The 20985-nt window shown below is 48.1% G+C and overlaps 1 protein-coding gene across 9 annotated transcripts in view; it reads right to left on the bottom strand.

Moving 5' to 3' along the window:
• The window catches only part of FLNA (filamin A), a 539816-nt gene that overhangs the window by 97932 nt on the left and 420899 nt on the right, over positions 1-20985 (bottom strand). For all 9 annotated transcript variants that reach the window (XM_078664611.1, XM_078664615.1, XM_078664617.1 and 6 more), the window contains 9 exons: positions 19261-19358; positions 18637-18784; positions 18066-18184; positions 16164-16241; positions 14869-15031; positions 14544-14744; positions 2290-2427; positions 1969-2095; positions 1207-1343 (listed from right to left, as the gene is read on the bottom strand). In XM_078664611.1, the coding sequence (XP_078520737.1) occupies positions 1207-1343; positions 1969-2095; positions 2290-2427; positions 14544-14744; positions 14869-15031; positions 16164-16241; positions 18066-18184; positions 18637-18784; positions 19261-19358 (1209 nt within the window). The remainder of the gene's footprint in view (positions 1-1206; positions 1344-1968; positions 2096-2289; positions 2428-14543; positions 14745-14868; positions 15032-16163; positions 16242-18065; positions 18185-18636; positions 18785-19260; positions 19359-20985) is intronic.

Genomic DNA, 20985 nt, shown 5'->3' with positions numbered 1-20985 from the left:
AGCCTCTTTAGGACTCCTTCATCTGATCAACTCAGGCTACCACTCACTCCTGCCTCAGGCCCCCTTTGGTTTGTCCATTAATTTATTCCAAACCTAGAAATCAGTAATGCAGTACTTGTGTTAAACCATTGTTAATGGAACCCATTGCCACTTAGTCTGTGTACCCTTCCCATGGAAAGAAAAACACGGACGCATTTGACAAATTTCATGCAAGGTCAGTCGAGTGAAGCCCCTTCAGCAGTCAGTCAGTCTGAAGGTCACAGTGACCCAAGTTGAGACCTTCACCTGGTATCACAGACATGTTGTTGTTTAAATGTCCATAATATCCGACTTCTAGACAAAATATTTAAGTCCCATATCTATTCTGGAAGCGTGTTTGCTTCATGCAGTCTTCAGCACAAAAAAACTGCTCTTTGGCTGAGACACCCACATTCTGAAATGAAAAGGAGTTTTGTAAAGCGCGGCTGCTGCCCAAGGGCGTCCAGGCGCTAAGTAAGGATAACGGAACTCTGAGGGAAGGGGGGAGGTGTCCAGGTGGGGGGACTAGTTGCTGAAAAGATGTGTTTTTAGCTCTTTACGGAAGGATGACAGGATAGGGTTGGACCTGAGTGAAAAAGGGAGGAGTTCCATAATTTAGCAGTGTTAAGTGAGAAGGACCTACCTCCTGCTCTTGATCTTTTTACTCGGGGAACTGCAGCAAGGAATGCGTTCTCAGAGTGAAGTGACTTACCGGGACAGTAGGGAGTCAGAAGAGTGTGGTTGATCTCAGGTCTGACTCTGTGGAAGGCTTGGTGCGATATGCACAGAGTCTTAAATTTAATTCTATCCCTGATCGGGAGCCAGTGTAGTGCCCTGATCCCTGGTTTAACCGATTCCCTACGCGGGATTTGGAGAAGCGTGCGAGCTGCACAATTCTGTGTGCGCTGAGACCGCTTGGTTGCGTTACAAGCCTTTCAAACCCAAAGTGGATAACTTAGTTAGCATGCGAACAATGCAAAGAACCATCTTCCATGAAGCCGTGGGAATATCAAGAGGCAGTGGACATTTGTACAAGGAACCTACAGCAACAGTTACCAACAAAAAAGAAAAACTGAGCTGATGAGTAGCTTTAATCAGTGACCAATCCACACTGGTTACTGGACACATGCTTTTGCTGACACTTCGATTGGAGAGTTGCATCAAGACACATTTGTTCCGAGTACTTACCTAAAGTGCCCACGTCATCACCGATTGCTTCCACTACAAAGTCAGCCGATTTCCCAACAACTCCAACTTCCAGACCAGGACCCCAGGCACGAACTTTCTGGTTCCCACACTCTGGACCCACTTTGACTTCAAACGGGCTGAGTCACATGAAAAGAGAAGCAAAGGCAGTATTGTGAGTATGCATTGGAAGTAGAGGCAGAGAGCTCACCTAACCAAGCACACCCAGCTTTCAGTACAAACACTGAACCCTTCTAGGCTCTCAGGTGGGTCTGAGAAGAGCAGTGGGGTATTTTGGAAGGTAAAATCTCTGAATGGGTAGTTCAGGATTGCAACTCTAATGCGCGGTGTGACAGGCTGGCATGACAGGCTTCGCTCGCATGGATTACATTGGACTTTCTGGCACACATGAAGGCAGCAAACTACAACCACAGCAGTGACCCCAGCTGATCGGTGCCCTTGTGCTAGCTTACCGGAGGTGGAAGAGGTCACAGTCTACCCATCCACCATCTGTACTCGATACAGTGATCACAAATACAGATATCAGCAATGGTTTCATCTTACCACATTTGTCTCTAGTACAATTTTCAGGATATTGTTCAGCAACCTGAATAAACTAGCATGGAAAGGGCACTAGGACGAAGTTACAAACAAGAGCCAAGCGGACGAATCAGGAACACAACTGCTAATCAGGTGTGCACTCCCTAAAATAAGTTGAAACCTGCCAGAACAGAGAAAAAGGCCAAGCTTTAATGGGCACTTTACCTTCTGGGAATGTTCTGTCCACCCCATGTGATGGTGACCGTGTAGGTGCCAGTAGCAGTCGGATAGTACTCAAACCAGTAGACACCGTCACCCAGGTCTTTCTGCTTAACACGCTCTTCTGTTCCCTCTACCGAAGGAGCGAGAAAGGGTTATAAATCAGAAGGCAAGTATAACTCATCAGGAACAAACTGCTGTCATTTATTTCAATGTGCAATTTAATCTGAAAACCCAATACATGGACAGTAAACCATTCCTTCACCCTGTGGGCAAGAACGCCGGGTGCATTATGACCATATGAGAATCAAAAGGCGGGCTACTCACTTGGTCCTTTCACCACAACCTTCAACTCTCCACTGCCAGCGCCTTTAGTGTAGACTTTGAAGTCCGCAGTCTCCTTGACCCGAACTCCTTTCGGCTGCAGGCCACGACCAACGGCAAGGCAGGCAGTGGGGTTACAAGCTGTAGAAGTTGGGGAGGGGAGAAGAATGTAATTAGCTAGGTCTGTGGTCAACCAACACAACACCCGGTATCAATCACAGGTTAAGTAATGACTGCTCAGGGCGTGCAGAAACAAGGCTAGCTATATACGCCTCACCGAACCCACCAGGAAACTGGCGGACAAGGCAATTACCCAAAAATACTTCAACAAATCAATGACGTCAAGACATGATGCAAGTGAGACCCTCTCCCAGAGGTTCTCTGTGGTATAGAGGGTCAAATGGCCTTTACCGATTACAAAAGGAGATGACAGCCAACACCCTCCATCTACATAAAAACCTGATAAGAGGCAAGCGACCACCGCATGGCTTCACTTTCAATACGAGTTAGAACAATGCAAACTACACCCAATGCCATTACATTTAGTGGCCACAATCATGGAGAAATTTGAAATTATATTAAAGGTGCTTTCGGGAAATAATGCAAAATCATGGCTGCCTTTCACACAAAGAACAATGTGAATGATTAGAAATGAAAATAAATGAAATTATTACTGGTAAAAAACACACAACACATTAGTATAAGTCAGTGTTTAGTGATCCGACTCAATGCAGTTCACTAGGTTTCCACTTTATACCAAGGGGAAATAGACATAAGGCACATCACACTTAGCCGTGCTTAAAGGTCCAGACCATATAATCCATGTTCCCTGCACACCCCCGTCCACAGAGCAGACACAATGATCATGCAGCAGTTGTACACAATAACCGTGTGCTATTAGACTGGATGACACCAGCACCTACCAACACGATGAAACGCTGCTGGAAGGGACACCGGGGATTCAAGAGCTGGACTCCTCCGGCTGAGAGCGAAGCATGGCAGAAAAGAAAGGAAAGGAGAGATAGAAAAACAGAAGAAACTGCAAAAACAAGACAGGAGCAAGGAATGGGGAACATTTAAAGCTATACGCTACAAACAGAACAGATCCCAGTCAAGGAACCCTACTGAACGCGCCTTTGGCAACAAATCTTCACCATTGAGGACTGCAGGAATGTAATCTCAGGAGTGAAGGTGGATGGATAAGACCTGTTCTAAGAGCAGGTGAGGCCCTGCCTTATGGAGGACAGGCCGGTGACGGCGGGTGCTATGGCTATCTGAAGGCGATCAGTTCTTAGCTGAGATGCCCCCGGCTTCAGAGAACGCCTGTTCAGGTTCCCATCCAATGCCAATTTAAGCAACACTGTCCGAGGTCAAGGCTTCCTCCAATAGAACAGATGGAAAGGTTGTGTAATCCCAGTTTTCAACCATGGACCATTCCACTAGATAAAGCAAAGCTGAAAAGCTCTGCATGCTCGAGGGATCCAGGGAATGTGAAAAGCCAGCATGCTGGAGGGATCCCGGGAATACGGAAAGCTCTCCATGCTTGAGGGATCCGGGTAATATGAAGAGCTCTGCATGCTCGAGGGATCCCGGGAATGTGAAAAGCCAGCATGCTTGAGGGATCCCGGGAATACGGAAAGCTCTGCATGCTTGAGGGTTCTCGGGAATATGAAGAGCTCTGCATGCTTGAGGGTTCCCGGGAATATGAAGAGCTCTGCATGCTTGAGGGATCCGGGGAATATGGAAAGCTCTGCATGCTTGAGGGATGCCAGGAATACGGAAAGCTCTGAATGCTTGAGGGATCCCGGGAATATGAAAAGCTCTGAATGCTTGAGGGATCCAGGGAATGTGGAAAGCTGAATGCTGGAGGGATCCGGGGAATATGGAAAGCTCTGAATGCTTGAGGGATCCGGGGAATATGGAAAGCTCTGAATGCTTGAGGGATCCGGGGAATATGGAAAGCTCTGAATGCTTGAGGGATCCCGGGAATGTGAAAAGCCAGCATGCTTCAGGGATCCCGGGAATACGGAAAGCTCTGCATGCTTGAGGGATCCCAGGAAAATGGAAAGCTCTGCATGCTTGAGGGATCCCAGGAATACGGAAAGCTCTACATGCTTGAGGGATCCGGGGAATATGAAGAGCTCTGCATGCTTGAGGGATCCCGGGAAAATGGAAAGCTCTGCATGCTTGAGGGATCCCAGGAATACGGAAAGCTCTACATGCTTGAGGGATCCGGGGAATATGAAGAGCTCTGCATGCTTGAGGGATCCGGGGAATATGAAAAGCTCTGCATGCTTGAGGGATCCGGGGAATATGAAAAGCTCTGCATGCTTGAGGGATCCCAGGAATACGGAAAGCTCTGCATGCTTGAGGGATCCGGGGAATATGAAAAGCTCTGCATGCTTGAGGGATCCGGGGAATATGAAGAGCTCTGCATGCTTGAGGGATCCGGGGAATAGGAAAAGCTCTGCATGCTTGAGGGATCCTGGGAATACAGAAAGCTCTACATGCTTGAGGGATCCGGGGAATATGAAGAGCTCTGCATGCTTGAGGGATCCAGTGAATATGAAAAGCTCTGCATGCTTGAGGGAACCTGGGAATATGGATGGAGAAGTTGTGCAAGAACATGCAAACGGTGGCTGCGCTTTCTGCTCTCGATCTGTACTGCTGCAAATCCACCTCCATGTGCCATACCAAGGCCACACCATTGAATCCTGTGTTCCCATGCACTTTCGTGGACCACAAGCCTGTTCAGGAAGTCTTTAATAACCAGAGACTCTGAAAGGTGATCATTTAGAATAAAGACACTAATCAGAACACAAGCATTTCTGAATGACTGCCCTGCATTCATTCAGAATGGGTGGGCGCCACACCTTCCTTGATGGATGAAGGGCAGGCTTTCCTGCAGAGGAGGTGGTGCACAATTGAGGGAAACTTGGAAGGCCAAAGCAGTTTATTTTCATGTACAGAACTCCATCTCCTGTTTCCTTCCAATACAAAGAATATGGCTGTGGACTCGGACGGCCAGACCCTTCCAAAGATCCATGTCCATAATTCGGACAGAAAATTGTGTTAAACCCTTCTTTACCTAGAACAATTTAGTAGAGAAGAAAATGGTTATCGAAATGCACCATTTTTCCTCAAAAAAGGATTGCCAATTAAGTCTTACAAATTATTTGAAAGGTTAGTGCATTTTTTAACGACTGAGTAGATAAGCCACACGGTAAAAATCTTCACCACCCCATTCAGCCAACTCTGTGTAACTTCCATTGCCAATAGCTGTATAGTTTGAGTCATACATTTTGAAGCTTGAAAAAAGCCCTCATAATGTAAAACCACCATCAATTAGAGCGGCCGGGTGTCTCTGGGAATTCAGCAGTTTAATTTAGTGAAGATTCTCATGGAAAAGTAGGATTACACACAATTAACTTCCCCCTGCTCCATCACGGGATGTTTACGGATTGTCAAGAACACAAACTAGAACAGCAGAGGTTTCGCACAGAAAAAAATCGAGGCCATGAAGAGCTCTTCTGGAGTAGGCTCAGACGGTAGTTCCAAGTTGTTGTTCGGCAAATTTCAGCAATGAGAAGGTCAAAAGCTGTTGGAGGAGCCTTTTCCCCTTGCAAACTGGATCATGGGCTTTGTAAGAGTTTATTGGCCTCTTGGTGTGATGACAAGTGAAGGGATTGAAAGACACCAGCATTGGACTGAGTGTCCCCTAAACAGATGCAGAACGTTTCACACTTGATCTGAAGGGTGCTCCACAGGATGGAGATCGAAGCCAGGCAGACAGGTGAGCCGCAGCATATTGTTGTGAAGGTTTGTCGCAACATTCCTCCATTATTGGATCTGAAGAAAATCTGTAGCAACGACAGGTGCCGGCATTCTGAGGCTGTGAAGACCTTTGTGTTGCCCTGATCACCGCTTTTGGACTTGGAACTGATAAACTTTAAAGAAAAGGTTTCTCCAGCACATCATAAAGCACATCCCTCAGTGATCTGGTTTTTGGATAATTGAAATTAAATTGTTGGCTTTTGTTACTTTGTGGTTTTTTTGTTTTTTTTAAGTAGGTTTATGGTCTCACTTGGTAATGGAAATCCTGAGCAAGAAAAATGAGCAATTTGCGACTTTGCTTCGATTATGCTTAGATCTGGATTTTCATATTTTGCATTCTCTGGAGTTGATCTACAAACAGCTCGAGTGAGCCACCCATACAGGCCGGTTAAGAGCCTAGAATTAAAGGGGAGAGGAGCGCAGCTCAAACTAGCATAGCGATTCAGATCTCCGAAGCTTCAGGAACGCAGGCATGGGGCAGTCATACGGACTGCTGGGAAATACAGAAAGACCCTGCATGTGACCAGATGGGAGCGGCTTGGAATACGTTGGACTAATGCTACTGAATATCCAGGCAGAGGAAGGTTCCTTATTTGGGGGGAGACCACAAGGTAAACCAAAGGGATTCACAAATCACAGGATGGAAGCATGGCACCTGGGAAAATTGCAACCAAGTCACTGACGAAAGATCGCGTGCTAGTTCATTTGGGCAGAGCACAAGGCAAGCAACAAAAGCCTTGGTGGTAGGAATTGCTGTTTTTTTCTTCCACTAAAACCTGTCTTAATCTGGTCAGAATTCACATTTGGCATCACTATATTCATCACGGTATTCAATACTTTCTATGCAGTTATGCACACTACAGATAATTTCAAATTGAATACAGCCAGCGCCCGGCACGGACACAAAATGCTTGAGGGTCAAGACGGACAGCTGGAACCATTTCCTGGTCGGATTTAGGAGCAGAATCAACGTTCAACACACAAGATGTCGCCAGTGGCTTACAGATTCTCCATAATTCAGGTTCACATTAGTTTGGCGTTTTTCACAAATATTAAGCCTAGAGTGGGAATAACCTTGCTTTGTGCTAAAGTATATGACCTGTGTTTAGAAACCATATATGCAGTAAATTTACAGCGATACTCAAAATCCTTCCCAACATTTGGTTTCAACAATCTAAACTAAAGAAACATACTTCCAAAGTTCTTCCCAACCACCAACAAAAGGCCATATTATTGGGGGTTTTGGGTGGGATGGGTAAGAGCCCGCTCACACCAGTCACAGCTAAAGCGAAGTTCAAGGCAATGAGACATTGACTTCGGAGGCACACGCAGCTGGTGTTCAACCCAAATTGGCAGACCACAATGTACTAGCAAGAAAACAAACTCTAGACCAAGAAAATTCAGGTCTGCAAATTATCAGGTCAGAACAGGACACATTCACAGAGGGCCATCCAGTCAAAAACTGGACCATTCACTAAGAAATCAGTTTTCTATGACCCGTTTTCATTTCTTTGCATCTTTAGTGTTTACTAACCCGGCTTCAAAATATTATTTTCCTGCTACAGAGTGAACCTGGATTCTAATGCTATGCCTAATTGTGTGGGTGACTAACAACCCACCCAATCAAAAGGAGGATAAACTGTTTAAAGTACTTGCGTGGTAACTCACACTTTAGGACCATTCATATGTCGTCTGACAGACATGAACAGACATGCACAAAGGCTTTCTGTGCTTCTAGCCAATAGCAGCAACCACTGGCCTATACTGAACAATATAACCAGGTTAATCTTTCTGCCTCTCTCAGGTTAAGGTTGTGGCAGGAAAGAATGAATATGCTACTTACCAGTATGCATCTGTTCTTGGCATGTAGGGCTGCTAACATTCATATCTAGTGCATAGATCGCCGCCTAGTGTTGGGTCCGGATGATTGCACATTGTTGTCCTGGAAGAGTCGAAGTATCACGAGATAGGTGGCTCCTCCCCTGGACTACAGTGCGCATGGGCATCGACTCCATCCCCAGATTGTTTTTAGCCATTGTGGCAGAGATGGAGTGAAATAGTGTAAAGGATGTCCATGCTAATGATGAATGCAAGAGAGTATCTGCAGCCGCTACGGGCACCGGGGAGGAGGGCGGGCGATATGAATGTTAGCAGCCCTACATGCCAAGAACAGACGCATACTGGTAAGTAGCATATTCAGTTCGAGGCATGCGGGCTGCTAAATTCATATCTATTGCATAGAATACAAAGCAGTCCCTCCATTAAGGGCGGTTGCCCGTGCCAGCTGCAGAAGCTTGAAAAAGTGTCTTGAGAACAGCCTGTCCTATAGCTGCTTGCTGTTTGGAATGCACATCAACACAGTAATGTTTGGTAAATGTGTGTGGTGTAGCCCATGTGGCTGCTCTACAAATGTCTTCCAAAGGAATGTTCCCCAGGAAAGCCATGGAGGCCCCCAACTTGCGTGTGGAGTGCGCCCTTGGGGGTATTGTTAAAGTACGCTTAGCCTTTTGATAACAGATTTGAATGCACTTAACAATCCATCTGGCTATTCCTGCTTTGGAAATGGGGTTGCCTTTGTGCTGCGCTGAGAAGGCAACAAAAAGTTGTTGTGTTTTCCTAAAGTGTTGCGTTCTGTCAATGTAGTACATCAACGCCCTCCTAACGTCCAATGTATGAAGCATTCTTTCCGCTACTGTTTGTGGGTTTTGGAAGAATGCGGGTAGGTTAATAGTTTGGTTGATATGAAACTGTGACACTACCTTAGGAAGGAATTTGGGGTTAGTGCGGAGCACTACCCTGTTTGAATGTATTTGGATGAATGGCTCTTGGATTGTGAGCGCTTGCAGCTCACTAACACGTCTGAGCGATGTAATAGCAATGAGAAAAGCCACTTTCCATGTTAGAAATTGAATTTCGCAGGAGTGCAATGGCTCGAAAGGTGGACCCATCAGCCTAGTGAGGACCACATTGAGGTTCCACACTGGAGCTGGTGGTGTTCTTGGAGGAATGACTCGCTTCAGTCCCTCCAGGAAGGCTTTAATGGCAGGCACCCTGAAAACAGAGATGCTGCCTATTCTGGAGATAAGCCGCTATGGCGGATAAGTGTATCCGAATGGAAGCGTACGCTAGATTGCATTTGTAAAGATGTAACAAATAGCAGATGTTAGGAATGGATGCATCTAGCGGGTTGATATTGTGGTCTGTACAGTAAATGACAAACCGCTTCCATTTTGCTGCATAGCAAGCTCTGGTAGTGGGCTTTCTTGCCTCCCGGATGATGTCCATGCATTCTGGAGGCAGGTTGAGGTAGCCAAATTCTAAGACCTCAGGAGCCAGATCGCCAGATTGAGCTGTTGCGGATCTGGATGCTGAATGTCTCCATGGTTCTGAGTCAAGAGCCTGGATGTGAGATGCAGCCTTTGATGCGGTACCACGGAAAGTTCTAGAAACGTGGTGTACCATGGTTGGCGTGCCCATGTTGGAGCAACCAGGATGAGAGTCATCGAGTGTTGCTTTAGCTTTCTTGCCACCAGCGGAATGAGAGGCGCTGGGGGAAAAGCGTACGCAAATTTGCCTGACCAGTTCATCCATATCGCATTCCCTTGCGATTCCGGGTGAGGGAACCTGGCGGCACAGCTTTGGCATTTTGCGTTTTCCCTTGTGGCAAACAGGTCTATCTCTGGATGACCCCACTGCTGGAAGTACGGGTGGAGTACTGATGGATGTATCTCCCACTCGTGCATTTGATGGCTGTATCTGCTGAGCAGATCCGCCATCTGATTGTCCTTGCCCGGGAGGTGTTCTGCCATGAGGAAAATGTTCCTCTGAATGGCCCACTTCCACATGCTCTGAGCCAGATGAGACAGCTGTGGCGAGTGAGTGCCCCCCTGTTTTTGGATGTAGTACATGGCTGTCATGTTGTCCGTCCGGATCAACACGACTTTGTTGCACAGATGTACTTTGAAGGACTTTAGCGCCATGAAGATTGCCATCAATTCTAGGTAGTTGATGTGCAACTTCTGTTGCTGGGTGGACCACAGTCCCTGCACAGTGTAGTGGAGCACATGGGCTCCCCACCCTTGGAGAGATGCGTCCGTCGTTAGGATAATCTGTGGCACTGGCTCTTGGAACGGGCGTCCCTTGCAAAGGTTGTGTGGATTCCACCAATGCAGAGAGTTGTATGCCCGACCGGTCACCAACACTAGGTCTGTTAGTTGTCCCTGAGCCTGTGTCCACTGATTTGCCAAGCATTCTTGGAGCGGACGCATGTGCAACCTCGCGTGCGGGACTATGAAGCTGCAGGAGGCCATCATGCCTATCAACTGCATGAACACTCTCGCTGGTAGGGAGTGTTGCGGTCTGAACCTCTGGATTAGCGATTGAATTGTGTCGATCCTGACTGGGTTTGGCTGAGCCATAGCAGTCAGGGTGTTTATTGTCGCGCCCAGATACTGCCGCACATGGGCTGGTTGAAGGTGCGACTTTGGGTAGTTGAGCGAGAACCCCAGACTGTGAAGGAGGTGAATAGTGTGGGACATGTCCGCGGCGCACTGTTGTTCTGACTTTGCTTGAACAAGCCAGTCGTCTAGGTACGGGTAGACATGTATGTTCTGCCTTCTGAGGTGCGCCGCCACTGTCGCCAGACACTTTGTAAACACTCTGGGGGCAGTAGTCACCCCGAAGGGTAGGACTTTGAACTGATAGTGTCTGTTTTGAATGGTGAACCGGAGGTATTTTCTGTGGGATGGGTGGAGAGGGATGTGGAAATAAGCATCCTTTAGGTCCAAGGTTGCTAGGAAGTCCCCTTGGTTTAGCAGGGGAAGAATTTGTTGCAGTGTCAGCATGTGAAAGTGTTCTGAAAGTATATACATGTTGAGAGGGCGTAGATCCAGAATGGGTCTGAGGGATCCGTCCTTTTTTGGGATGAGGAAGTACAGGGAATAGACTCCTGTGCCTTCCTCCTCCACTGGTACGAGCTCGATTGCGCCTTTTTGCAGCATCACCACAACTTCCTGCTGCAATAAGTGCAAGTGCTCTGCCGACATAGGACGGTGTCTTGGGGGAATGTTGGGAGGAGTGGATGTTAACTCCAAACAATAACCGTACTGGATAAGTTTTCTCACCCACCTGTCCATGGTGATGGAGGTCCAGACTGTCAGGAACTGCTGGAGTCTCCCCCCGACGGGTGTTGGATGGTCGGGGGGGAGTGACAGAGAGTCACTGTTTGTTGGCGGCAGAGGAACGGGAGTTGTTGTTCCCTCTGCCCCTGCCTTTGGCACTGTTACCTCTGTAACCCCCTCTACCCTGCTTGGGGTACGAGGACTGTGCACCACTCTTTGCGAATTGCGTTTGTTGACCCAATTGTCCTCTGGTAACACCACGTGCTCCTGAGCGACGAAAAGTGCTTCCCCTGAATTGTTGAGACTGAAGCGCCCCCATGGACTTCGCAGTCTCATTGTCCTTTTTAATCTTTTCTAGGGTGGTGTCAACATCTGGACCAAACAGTCTGTCTGGATTGACGGTCTGGTTGAGTATTGTAGTTTGAATATCGGGTTTAAATCCAGATATGCGAAGCCAAGCTTGTCGCCTTAACATGACGCTAGTGTTAATTCCCCTAGCCGCTGTATCAGCCACATCAAGTGCACACTTTATTGCTGCGTTTGAGATGAGCTTTCCCTCTTGTATGAGCATTTCGGCCCCTTCCTTAAACTCATCAGGTAGGTGTTGAAGGAGCTGTTCTAGGGTGTCGTAATGCGCCCTATCGTATCGTGCCAATAGTGCCTGTGTGTTTGCTATACGCCAGATATTGGCAGCCTGCGCAGCCACCCTTTTGCCGGATGCCTCAAGCACTTTCGACTCCTTGTCTGGGGGAGGAGCTTCACCCGTTGTTTGGGAGTTCACCCTCTTGCGGGCATTGGCGACCACCAACGAATCCAGAGGCAACTGTCCCCGAATATATGCAGGGTCTCCAGGTGCTGGCCTGTATTTCTTCTCGATACGTGGGTTTACCACTCTCGCCCTGGTAGGTTCCTTAAAGATTTCTGGTGCATGTTTAAGGACACCTTTGAGCATAGGAAGTATTTTAACTGTTCTGTCCGAGACAGAGAAAGTGTCAAACAAAAAATCTTCCTCTACCGGGTCAGCATGCATGTCCACATCATGATTTGCCGCTGCCCGCTCTATCAAAGCATTAAATGCTGCTGAATTCTCTGTTGGTGATGTACGTGCCCCAAACCCCTGTGGATCTTGTACCACTTGATGTCCACCTTGGTCCCCAGTATCGCCATATGAGTCCAGTTGAACATCAGGGTCATTGTCAACTGGGAAATTGTACTGGTCATCTTGGTCATCATCCTCTCCACCGGATTGGTTGGGGGAAGGTGATGGACTCCTTCTTGGTGGTGGCAGAACAGGTTCAACAAGGGCAGGAATGTCCTGTGCCGGCCTTTTCTTTTTCAGTGGAATGACATAGGATTCCAGTGGTTGGGAAGTGATTTTCCTTTTGTAGAGGGTCAATTTCCCCGTTTGGGCATCGATGTAATGCTCTGATTGGTCTTCAGAGGCTTGATGTCGATCCAAGCTTTTGTGCGTCTAAGTGTCCGACGTGTCAGCGATTTTCGGCACCGATCTGGGTGCAAATGCCTTCGGTGCCACCTTAGGTGGCAGAGAGTAGAGAAGTTTGGTTGAGGTCTTCGGAGGTGTGTCCACCGATTTCGGAGCCGACAGCGTGGGAGCCGTTGACGACAAAGTCTTCTCCCGAATACGTTTGAGGGAGTCGGTGACCTGCTTAGTGAAGGAAGCAGAGGGTTTAGAAACCGACGGCCGATGTGCGGTAGCGTCGGAGTCCCTCGGTGTCGACGAGTTTTCCGTCGACGAATCTTCGTTTCTAACGGGTCGCGGCTCAGTTGTAGCCTTTGGCGCCGACGCCGTTGCTGCAGATCCGGCATCTTTGTGCCGATGCGTAGTGCCTCCTGTCTTCGGGTCATGGCTTTTGGTTGACTTTGACTCGACTGTGCGCTTACTGGTAGGCGCCGCAGTGGCGGCCGAAGGCGTGTCAACAGTCTTCGAGGACCGCGCCGGAGCAACTGTGCTTGACACTGGATGGACGTCCTTCTTAGAGGATGGTTCCTTGGGCACCTTTTGCGGCGCTGTCGACTCGACAGCCGTCTTCGACTTCTGTGGGCCGGAGGGCGACGGAGTCGATGAAGGAGCAGTCTTTGCTATTTTTTGTTGGACATCGGCCATTTTAGGTTTTGTCGAATCCGATGGTTTCGGTTTCGTTTTTGATGGGACGTCGCCCATCTTTGGCGCCGTCGAATCCGAAGGTTTCGGTTTCGATACGTGTAATGGCGGCTCCGCTTGAGTGTCCGTGGCCGGGCCAGAAGGCGGGGCCGGGGATAGCGGTGCTGGGTCGTGGGTAAGGCCGAGTGGCGATCCCGTGACCTGAGCCTGAGTCATATAGCTTTCGGGGCATAGCTCTTCCCCTGAGCTATCTTCCGCGGCCCCATAAACTTCTTCGTCGTCCCCTACCTCCGACGTATTCAAGGTCCAGGGCCTGTCCTTCGACTTGTTAGTCGGGCTCTGCCTCGACCTCCGTCGACGGTGGAGAAATCTGAAGATGATGGCTACCGCCTTCTTCTGCGGGGTCGTCTAATATGTCGTCGGGTGCCGGGGCCGCTCGCTGGGCCTCGAGGCGCGCCGCGCGCCGATGCTTGAGCGTCTTCTTTGACCTGAATTTTGAACAGGCCATGCAGTTTTCCTCGTTGTGGTCCGGCGAGAGGCATTTAATACAGACCGGATGCACGTCGATATGTGGATATTTGGATCCACAGACGGGGCAGAACTTGAACGGGCTCCGCTCCATGTTAAGTTCGTCGGGGTCTTGCTGCGACGAGAGGGCCTCGATGTCTGAAGAATTACTCTACTCCGCAGAATTCAGGCTCAGAGAGTCGGAGGATGTCCGAGACCGTACGCAAACAATACCGACGCAGGTAACGAAGGCCTTTTGGCCTTAAGAACAAAGTTTTTCGGTTCCGACACGGAGACGTCGAAACCACATCCGAACCCAATGGCGGAAAAAAACAATCTGGGGATGGAGTCGATGCGCATGCGCATTGTAGTCCAGGGGAGGAGCCACCTATCTCGTGATACTTCAAAGACTCTTCCAGGACAACAATGTGCAATCATCCGGACCCAACACTAGGCGGCGATCTATGCAATAGATATGAATTTAGCAGCCCACATGCCTCGAAGACCAAGATAGTGAAAAGAAAAAAAAAAGACGGCAAGAATTCCACAGGAGAGCTAGAAGAGATTGAGAGAATAGCAAGATGTCTGATCTAAATGTTGACCAGACTTCTCCAAAAGACACCAGCAGCAAGTGGCACTCCGAGCAGGCCCAGGAAGGGCAGAGAAGGCCTTACCTTGTCCAATGGTGACCGTGTACGGGCTCTTTGGTATCTGGATTCCCCCGAAGGTGATGTAGATGGTGTACACCCCCTCCACTGTGGGCTTGTAGGTGCAGCGGTACGTGCTACTGCCTTTGTCTTCCAGCTGGATCTCAACTGCATCCTTCTTGCCCTTGGGGTCCTGGATAACCACTTCCACTTCACCGACTCCAGCTCCTTGGGAGCAGAGGCCAGAAGAGAACATTCAGCATCAGGCACCAATGTAGCCAGTTTGTGCAGCTTTCAGTGCAAGCATTAGAACCTCCACCACACCCAATGAGATGTAGAAGGGGATATCTACCTGCTGTGAAGATTTCAAAGTAAGTGGATTTGTTGGCAATGATGCCTGTGGGTTCCAAGCCAGGTCCCTGGGCCGTGACCTTGCTGGCATCTCCATGAGACTTATCCACATTCACCTCGAAGGGGCTTTTGGCGATGTGTTGACCCGCAAACAGAACAGTGACCTAAGGAAAGGCAGCAAAGAAAACTAAACCGTGGTGGAGCAGATGAGTGGAGCCAAATTTGGCCTCCACTCCTCTACCACAGATCAGAAGACATTTCAAACCCCTTACACATGTGAACAAGAATGCCCTTTAGGTCAATTTACTTTCAGCATAACCTTTAGTTTGCAAACTAGCAGGTAATGCACCCATTAGTCAGACGCCAACGCATTAGTCATGACAGCCTGCGGCAGGAAGCAAAGTTTACACACTTTAGTAGATTCTGAAAAGTAGATTGCACTGCCACTGTATAGCACTAGACCATGAACTACACATGGACATTTGCTTCAACATTTTATTTTCATGACGCAGATCAAGAGTGCATGCGGATGCAAATCCCCAACGGTTGTACCCCAAATTGTACAGTCTCAGTCAAGCACCCCCACAATGTACGGCCCCCGCTGCATTCAGACTAGTTTTGTGCTTACCAATCCCATAATGTATACAGACCGCCATCTTGCACGAAGCTCACCACTTTCCTGTGCATCAGTTTATAATAACTGCCTCGGACACCAAGCAAAAAAGCATGAACAGCAAACCCTACACTTCACCACAAATGACACTTCACTGGCCCTTCAGGTGCTGGTTATTCTGCACCTGTTAGAGTTTTACTTGAAGTAAAACATTAATTGGATATTCAGTGATGCTAAAAAGACAGTCCCTTAAGAGCAGAAAGCCACACCACCCATTTCATACCCAAATGAACAAAACAAATAAACGCTGCACTGCATTTTATTAAGGAACTGTTGTCAATCTGAATTTGGGCTGCTTTTCAGACCACAAAAAAACAGAACTGTAAATTTTGCTGTCCACAGGACCCATACTTGTGACAAGTTTACAGCCAACTATTTGGCATCTAAACCTCCTAAATAAATATTGAAATCATCAAATTCCTTGCACACTATAAAACTCTGCTTACACACTTGCACAAATATTTTTCCACAGATGGAAACAAATGTATCCACCACCCAAAGTGCTCTAAATGGGATTTAGCAGAGTTTTACAGTCACATGCTGCGGTGGTGGTAGATCCACAGGAAGTGACGTGCTGGTGGATTATGCATGCGAGCGGCCCGAGCCCAGGGTGCGCCACTCACCTTGTGCATTCCGGTCACCTTCGGGATGTAGTAAACCGAGAAGGTTCTGTTCTTGTCGTTGTTCGCAGTAACGTGTGCCTGTGGAGGAGGGAGAGGAAAGGTTAGTCTGCAAAGAAAGCGCAGAACACAATCAAGGTCATGAACCCTCCATCAAGCCCAGCGCCATTTTCCTAAACTCGCAGGAGGTCTATGCGTGGCAAGGTGAACCTAATTGAATCACGAGCAATAGTTTAAAAAAACCAAAAAAAAAACAGCCACACCCCACTACCATCACCCCTCCAAGGACCTGGGGCAGTTTAGTTTTGAGGGTGTATTGGGGTCTTACAGTGGATCCTAACAATTTTGACAAGCCTCAGACTGAATATGGCCGCCTTGCACACAGCACCACTGAGGATCTTCTGTAGGGAATCACTGGGAGGGTTGCGGTTACTGGTCCCACGTCAAGTTGACTAGGGCCTCTGTGACCGCTCCTCACCAAGGCTTGTTTACAGAGAGCCCTCTGAAGGCTAGAAGCACGGCCTAGAGAACTAAACAATTCCATTAAGACCATCAACAACACTGCCCGATTCATGTCCCTTCAATCATTTCCTCTTCGTAATAGTCAGTAACTCGGGTTTCTGATATTTCAAGTCTATTCCCAGGGGCGCGTTAGCGAAGCATCGGGTGTTTGTGTGGGACCGTCCTAGGTGGATTTCAAAACTCAAAAACGCTTGGCTCAAGTTATGAGGGAGGAATAGAGGTACTGCCTCTGATAAGTAGGTACACCATCAGTGTTATCAACCGCTTCTTACATAGCTCTATGGGGCGATATTCACCGTCCGACCCCTTGACATGCTTTTCTGGTCCCACCTCTTACTGTGGACCACCAGTATCAGACTGGCCAGACGTTAAGGGTCCACACTGTTCCAAGCATACTTCAGGGAAGGAGGTTGTGTTTCAGCTGAGAACCTTAGTGCATGTACCCCCTGCTGCGCCTTCTGTCTGCGCATTGAGCTAGCAGTCGGAAAGTACACCCGCTATGGAGTATCCTCTGTGCTAAAGGGGCACACCGGCTTTCGTTCAGTTGCAGTATATGTAGGAAGATCTAGAGAAAGGTTTCGAAGTCTGCACTAAAACAATTAAAAACATAAAAACCTTCAAAACACACTACCTGACCAGTAACCGAACTCGGGGTATTGGTGGGCCGGCAGTGTAAGATGCCTCTTCAACCAGCCTCTGTTACACTTCAAAGGAAGGGAGGGGATTATGGCAGTTAATGACCACTGCCTCCATCACCCTCAGCATGGAGGAAGTGAGATTCACAAGCTAACCTTTCAGGGATGCAGCACGAGTGCAGAAAAAACAATGCAACCTCGCATTAGACAACCGTCTGGTGCCAAAAGTGCTGCAGTGCATCGTGGCCTGCGAGAGGCCGACAAGCAACGAGTGGCGAAGAAGGATGCCCGTTTCATAGGTCTCCTTCGCAGAGGAGGGTGAAACCAGTTGCGACTTTGGGTGAAGTCTTGCTCAATGAATGTGACTCCTGGGGGTGTAGAGACATCCCTGCAGGGCACTTCACTCTCCGCCCCCACAGTCCATACATGGGGGGGGGGGCGACTCCAAAACCCCCAAATGTTAATCCACTATCCCACCTCAATCTTCGTCGCCAATGTTTGGAAAGTTTCATTTGCTTTTAGAAATCCCTAAAGGAGGAGGTCAGATGAGCTGGAGGTTCCACTCGCCTGCCAGGCTATCCAGACGGAGACAATCGTCCACTTTACCATCTGCGCCTTCTTGTTACGCACCTTCTGATATGGATATGAAGATCGAAGCGGAGCTCCGTATGGACCATCAATGCCAAATTCCATTGTGGTCTTGCTCAATGATAACAGAAGCACAGGCTGCACGGTGGAGCTACTTTACCTCCTCCCGGTGTCCCGCGGGGTCCTCCACATACACCAGAACTTCACCCGTCCCAGCGCTGATGGTCTCCACTGTAAACTCAGCACGCTTCTTCACCATGTTCCCAGTCGGTTCAACGCCTGCAAGAGAAGTCACAATATCCACCATGAGAACAGCCACGACTGAGCCGAGAGCTGGCACACAAGTCCCCTACAAATAAAATGAACACTTTGGGTTTCAATTAAACAAGATGCGGGAGGGTTTAAATGGAATGCAAACAAGTACAGCCTTGCAAGCCGCGGGAATGAACTGCAAGAGATTAAGCAACACAAGATGCGAATCGGATAAACTTTACATTCAAAGAGCGTATTCTGCCTTCTCTACTTACTGATCGCATGTGGTTAGAGGTCCGTTGGTACAGGTGCCCGCTCTCAGTTTATACCAAACACTGCTAACCCTTTACAGTGCAGTCCTATCACAGGAGCGGTTACTTAAGGAACACTACTTGGGTGATAGGGCTCCAAGAATGATGTCCAGGCAGCTGCCATCCCACCCCGGAGTTGTGACGCGGCTGGGATCAGTCCCTACTCACCTGGCCCGTAAGCACGTGCTTTCTTGGGGTTGAGCTTGGGTCTCAGGGGAGCTCCAGGCTTCAGCTTGGCCTTAGGGAACTGCGACAGGTACGTCATGACTGAGTGTTCGTCCACATTGGGATCCACAATTTCTTCTGGAGTGATGACCTGGGAGGCAAGTAAACCAGTTAGAACTCGGAGTAATTGAAAAGTATGCTTATGAGCACCGAGCGGATCGCCTTCTCGCCCAGTCAAGGCTATAGCAGGCAGTACTGTTTCCGCTGCTTAAACTGGGGTCTTGAGGGGCCGCAAAGTACTATTCCCCACATGCAGTACTGCTCAAATCAACAAAAACTTTAGGCTGGTAAAGACAACATAGTACACAAATAGGTGTACACCCTAGTACAACATTTCACCATAAGCTGCAAACGTGGCATAATTGTAAGCAAGAAATGTATACTAGTTCTAGGCAAACAAGTATAAAATAAATATAACCCAAAAAACTTCAAAGATCAATAGATTATCTTGATGTTAAAGTGGAAAAATGAGCAGACAAATATTTTCGTCTGAGGGGGTAAAGAATGGATGGGCGCCAAGTCTTCCCGGGGGGGCCTACATTACCTGCTGCCCCTTGTGAGACCCACCTGAGGAATGCCCAGCCAGTCGTCCGCCTGCTGCATGGCCTCACGTGCGTTGTCCACGGGCTTGCTGGAGTCCCAGGAATCCCAGTCCGGACACAGGCCTGAGGAACAAGACCGGGTCAACCATCAAAGCATTTTGACAAAGACACCACTGGAGACCTTTTTAGGAGCCATGGTTTTGGGTTGGATGCCATAAACCATTGCCAAACACCAAGAAGAAACATGTGCAGATAGGACAGCTCGTCCACCCAGACAGTCAATAAAATACTTCCCATTTACATCAATGTACCTAAAGCTTTCGCAATCCATTCCTGTCTAGAAAGGAAACTAATCTTTTTAAAGAAACAAAAGCACTGTACTGCTGGTCTAATGCAGATCCGCCAACAGCAGTAGCTGGTTGGGCCTGGTTTCAGGACAAGACACCAGGGACACAACTCACAAGGTTTTAGCACATCCAAGCTTACGTTTAGGTGAAGCACTTTGGTTTAAAGGGCTTGATAACACACATTAAGTAACTTCGGGCAGATGTATCAATTTGATTTTTACTCGCAAATGCTTCAATTTGTAAAAAAGCAGCGTTTGGGACTAAAAATTCGCAAAACGTATGTAGTGGGGTAATCGCGATTCCTTAATTTTGCATAAGCATTTAAAGGAATCGCAAATTGCGATTCCTTAAATGCTATGCAACAAGCATTCCATTTTCGCGATTTCTCCTTAAGAAATCGCAAATTACCACCAACTTCAAGTTGGTGGTAATTTGAGATTTCAGAAATGCACTTTTTGGCATTTGTGAAGGTGCCGTATGGCGCCATGCCCTTATGGCATGTATGTGCGCCATATGCGCACACATGTTCCATTTCAGGGGTGCATCAGGGTGTCCTTATGACACCCTTGAAATTATTCTCAAATTGCGAACCGCAAGTGGAGAATGACTTCAATTCATTCCCATGGGCCTCCTGGCCCGGAGAAATGAATGGGAAACTATTCCTTAATTGTGATTTCGCAATTTGCTAAAATTGGCAATTAAGGAAAACTAAGAAATCGCTAAAAAATTGCGATTTTTTACATACATCCTTTTTGCAATTCTGACATAGCGATTCTCCCCAAAAAATAATTAATCGGTATTTGAGAATTGCAAGCGGGGATTTTCATACATATGCCCCAATCCTACACTAGATGTGTTGCAGGAGTGGATTAGACGTGCGCACCTTGAACACAAGTTGCTGCTCTATTACAAACGCAGCACCTTCTGGGCGCTGCCCACTCGATAGTGCATTAACTTGGGATGCCTGCCCATATGTGGGCCGCACTGGCTGGCTGTTGCACAAAACCTGCAAGTCCCGAAGTTGCACGGCAGCTTCTAGGAAGGACAACTCTGAAAAGCAACACCAAGGACAATGTGAGGTTCATACACATCTGCCCTCTAGCAAGGATGTGCACCCCCAGCTATGGTTCCAACAGCGGCTGGACAAGCTCAATGGCGCGGCCACATCAGATAAGGGATTACCTACATATGTAGTGAACCATGGTCCAAGGATCACCATTCCAGGGCAATCCACAAAAATCCTTCATTGGAGAGGCGAAGATAGGATGCACCCATCGCACACCAGCCATCTCGCCACCCTCCAGTACAAATCTCACCTTTACCAACAAGAGCATCCCTGGGCTCAGAACCAGAAAACCCTCTACATTGCAGAACATGCGTCAAGTCACTGTTTGGATCAACCT

This window comes from Lissotriton helveticus, chromosome 10, assembly GCF_964261635.1.
Source record: "Lissotriton helveticus chromosome 10, aLisHel1.1, whole genome shotgun sequence".
Lineage (NCBI taxonomy): Eukaryota > Metazoa > Chordata > Amphibia > Caudata > Salamandridae > Lissotriton > Lissotriton helveticus.
This window is presented reverse-complemented; position numbering and strand designations above follow the sequence as displayed.